Source organism: Vicia villosa, linkage group LG5, assembly GCF_029867415.1.
Source record: "Vicia villosa cultivar HV-30 ecotype Madison, WI linkage group LG5, Vvil1.0, whole genome shotgun sequence".
Lineage (NCBI taxonomy): Eukaryota > Viridiplantae > Streptophyta > Magnoliopsida > Fabales > Fabaceae > Vicia > Vicia villosa.
This window is the reverse complement of record NC_081184.1, coordinates 100,737,731-100,741,378: the sequence shown is the minus strand read 5'-3', so window position 1 is coordinate 100,741,378 and position 3,648 is coordinate 100,737,731. Positions and strand designations below refer to the sequence as shown.

At 39.6% G+C, this 3,648-nt stretch overlaps 1 protein-coding gene across 1 annotated transcript; it reads left to right on the top strand.

Moving 5' to 3' along the window:
- Positions 1-2,414: 2,414 nt before the first annotated feature.
- Positions 2,415-3,230, top strand: LOC131605076 (uncharacterized). Its single transcript, XM_058877473.1, has one exon. The coding sequence runs from the start codon at positions 2,415-2,417 to the stop codon at positions 3,228-3,230; it is 816 nt and encodes a 271-aa protein (XP_058733456.1).
- Positions 3,231-3,648: the final 418 nt, after the last annotated feature.

Below are 3,648 nucleotides of genomic sequence, written 5' to 3'. Positions count from 1 at the left end.
GTGGGAAAAAGGTGAGGCAAATGAATCATTAAAAAGAATTCATTAGCCAAAAGCTACAGACCGCGCTACACCAGAAAGACAAAAACCAGTGCAACAAAACAGAAATTCCAGTGTGCCTCCACTTAACACCTATACATCTCATTTACAGAAAAACAGAAAAATAAAACCGTTGGGGTGCCTCCCAACAAGCGCTCGTTTTACGTCGTTAGCTCGACGCCTTTTATTGTTTCGCGAATGGTAAGTAACTTCCTCGCGGAACGCCAACGCTTTCGCCTCAAACGCCACCTAAAGAAAACGTCCTGCCCAAACACTTAACAAACGAATCAAAAGCAAAAGTATATACAAGTATGTGTAAAAACACAAATTTACATAAAACACAAAATTTACAAAATCCTTAATTTGCTAAACAAATTGAAAAGTGAAGATTTAGAATTTACGAACTATCCGAGTTCAATTTGTTTAGCCAACTTCACCTTGCTAAATAGCAAAAGTAAAGAGGAACAAAATCAAACACACAAACATGTACAATTATGAAAACATAAACATGTATAACTATACAAAAACACACAAGTATGAGAATATGCACAAAATATACCATATGAACATATTTACGAAACTTAAAACGTGAAACCATCGCAATGCGATTAATCTCAAAACCAATCCCCGGCAACGGCGCCATTTTGTTGAAGCGGTAAAGAGGCAAGAAAAAAAAAGATTTGGAAATATTTATCCGGGAATTATCGTGTCCACAGAGATTGGTTGAGAAGAACTGCCGTTCGACTATCTCGCGTTCTAAGTTTCATGATTGGTTGCGGAAAGGTAAATGCGGGAAAAGTAAATAAAAGCAGATAAACAATCTCAATAGTCTAAGAGAAATAGTTATGGAATTGCATTTCGTTCTACCCGTCGAATACTTAAATCTGAAGATCTATCGCTCGACACTCACAATACGCATCAACATCACCGGGCATCACTCGAGATGCCACATCGGTGTCCATGTCTGCAACACCGACGAAAGCTCAACCGTACTATTCACATCAGCAATTTCTCCACCGACACAAACAACACGGAGGCATTAGACTCGATACCCACTATGATTGTTAGTCCTAAATCCATGTCTGCAACCCAGAAACTAACAGTTATCATTCCTAATCAAAATCTATGGTGTCCATGTCTGCAACAACACAAATCCAGAGCATTTAAGCAAAAAGATCAAGAACAACAACAATGATGATTTGTAAAGCGAATATATTAACGATCCCAAGATCCACAAATATACATACAATAAGAGTAGAAACATACATACAACACCCACCATTGGAATGAAACAAAGGGAAGAGAGAAGATGAACCGGAAAGATCTCACCGGTACAATGAAATCGAGACAGATCCATGATCAATCCACATGACGTCGCACCCAATGGTGTTTCCTAAGCCTCTAAACTATCAAAATTGGACCAGAGCCACTCCATAGGGGAAATGGATGATAAAAAACCCTAAAAATGTGATTTTACAATATATATATACCAAAACTGAAGTCGCAGACCGCGCTAAGCGTGCCCAGCGCGCTAAGCGGGCTGTTTTTTATTGTTCTGAAACCTCCAGACCGCGCTTAGCGCCAAAAACCCGCGCTAAGCGCCCAACTTTCTGCCAAACGGGTCAAAAATGCTCCCAGACCGCGCTTAGCGCGGTCAAGCCCGCTTAGCCCGCTCAACAGAAAATGGAAATCTTATTTTGGCCATATCTTGAGAACCGTAACTCCGATTTGCGCCCGGTTCGAAGCGTTGGAAAGCTTATTCCATGCTCTATCTAACAATGAACAAATTGCAACCAAATTGATGAATTTGATCATCCTTATTTTGAGCCTTGCCCGCCGATGAATTGGTAAAATCGCGTGTTCGCCGCCGTGTCTTCGACACTTTATTCCTCAAATCTTCGAACACACATAAATACCTACAAAAAGACAACAAAACTATCAAACAATATAAATTTACACGAAAAACGTAACAAAACACAAACGATACAAATATGCACAAAAATGGGGAATTATTCAAACGGTATTAACAAAAAGTATCGATAAGTGCCACTATTTACAAACACAAAATAACTACATTTTGGCACTTAACAATCTTGCATGACGATGAAGCTATTTGGAATAGTTTTATGAAAGCAAGGTACTTTTGTCCTAAAATTAGAATCCAAGATAACGGGGGAGTGTGGCAAAGAAAGGGTGAATCCTTTTGGTGGAGAGATTTGTGTAAGATTAATTTGATGGATGATTTGATTGTCAACGGTTTTTTCGGGTGTTTTAAATGTTGTTGCAAGAATGGCAAGGATGTTCTTTTTTGGCATAATAGATGGTTGGGTGAAGAACCTCTTTGCTTGGTATTTCTGGATTTATTTGATTTATCTACCATGAAACATTGCACGGTGGCGGATATTTTGGATTGGACGGACGGGTCGCATAGGTGGATGCTGGACGCCTTGTTCGCTGCTGGTTCTACCTCCGGAACTGACTTCTCAGCCGCGGCAGCAACCAGTCCCAGCTGGACTCGGTTTCGCGATGGCTTTCGTGGTTTTCTCCCTTGCGAGACAAGTTGTGATTCTTTCCTTTGGTCTTTTAATGGAGATAAGGACTTCACCGTTGCGAGCATCTCTCACGCGGTCGATAATGCCAAACCTTTAGCTTGGGATTCTATTGTGATTAATTCCTTGAAAGTGGTGTGGGACCTTAAACTACCGCCTAAGATTAAGGTTTTTGCTTGGAGATTCTTCATAGATCGGCTCCCAACTAGAGATCAGTTGTTGAAAAGAGGTGTTGCTAACGTTTCTTGCCCGAATTGTGTGTTGTGTGGTTCTTGTCTTGAATCATCTTCCCATCTTTTTTTCAATTGTCAAGTGGTGAAAGTTATTTGGAAACACGTTTTTCTCTGGCTTGGTATACCGAACGATTTTAATGAAGAGGAGATTCGTTGTTTTGAAACCATTCAAGACAAGGTGAAAAGTAGTAATCGTAGAACCTTGATCAATTTCGTTTGGTTTGCAACTATTTGGAGTATATGGCTTATGAGGAATGCTATTGTCTTTAAGGGGGAGGTGTTTTGTTTTGATGTTATTTGTTCTAACATTGTTTTTCTTTCTTGGAGGTGGTTATGTAGTGGATATCCTAAGTTTAGACCAATTTATTACGAATGGTTTAAACTTCCCTTATCCGTTACTTGCTACATCTAGTATCTTGTGTGCTTGTAAGGGTTGCACCCCTAGTGCGAACTTTCAATCAATTGCTTATTAAAAAAAAACCTATAACTTTGTTTTCATTCACTAATTTGAGCGTTTTCAACGACTAACACCTGTCAGTTCCAATTCAAAGCTTATGACAAACTTGTGGATTTTTTTTTTGGAACCATTCATCTAGATCCAACTTGGATCAATGGCTTGCGAGGTTGGGATCAAACTCACACTATGCTCTAGGATCAGACCATTTAGCCCCGATCAAAAGGCTACTCTATTGATGCACCAAAAAGCACCACATTACTTAAAAATCGAGACCAATAGTAGTTTAGACACAACTTCCACACTCTTGAGCCCAACAAAACGTCTTTTATAAAGCACAAAATTGTGAGGGTCACACAAAGGCCCAAATCGAACA

What these genes read in the sequence shown, in the direction of transcription:
- LOC131605076 (XM_058877473.1), top strand. Translation starts at nt 2,415, where the DNA reads ATGAAACATTGCACGGTGGCGGATATTTTGGATTGGACGGACGGGTCG.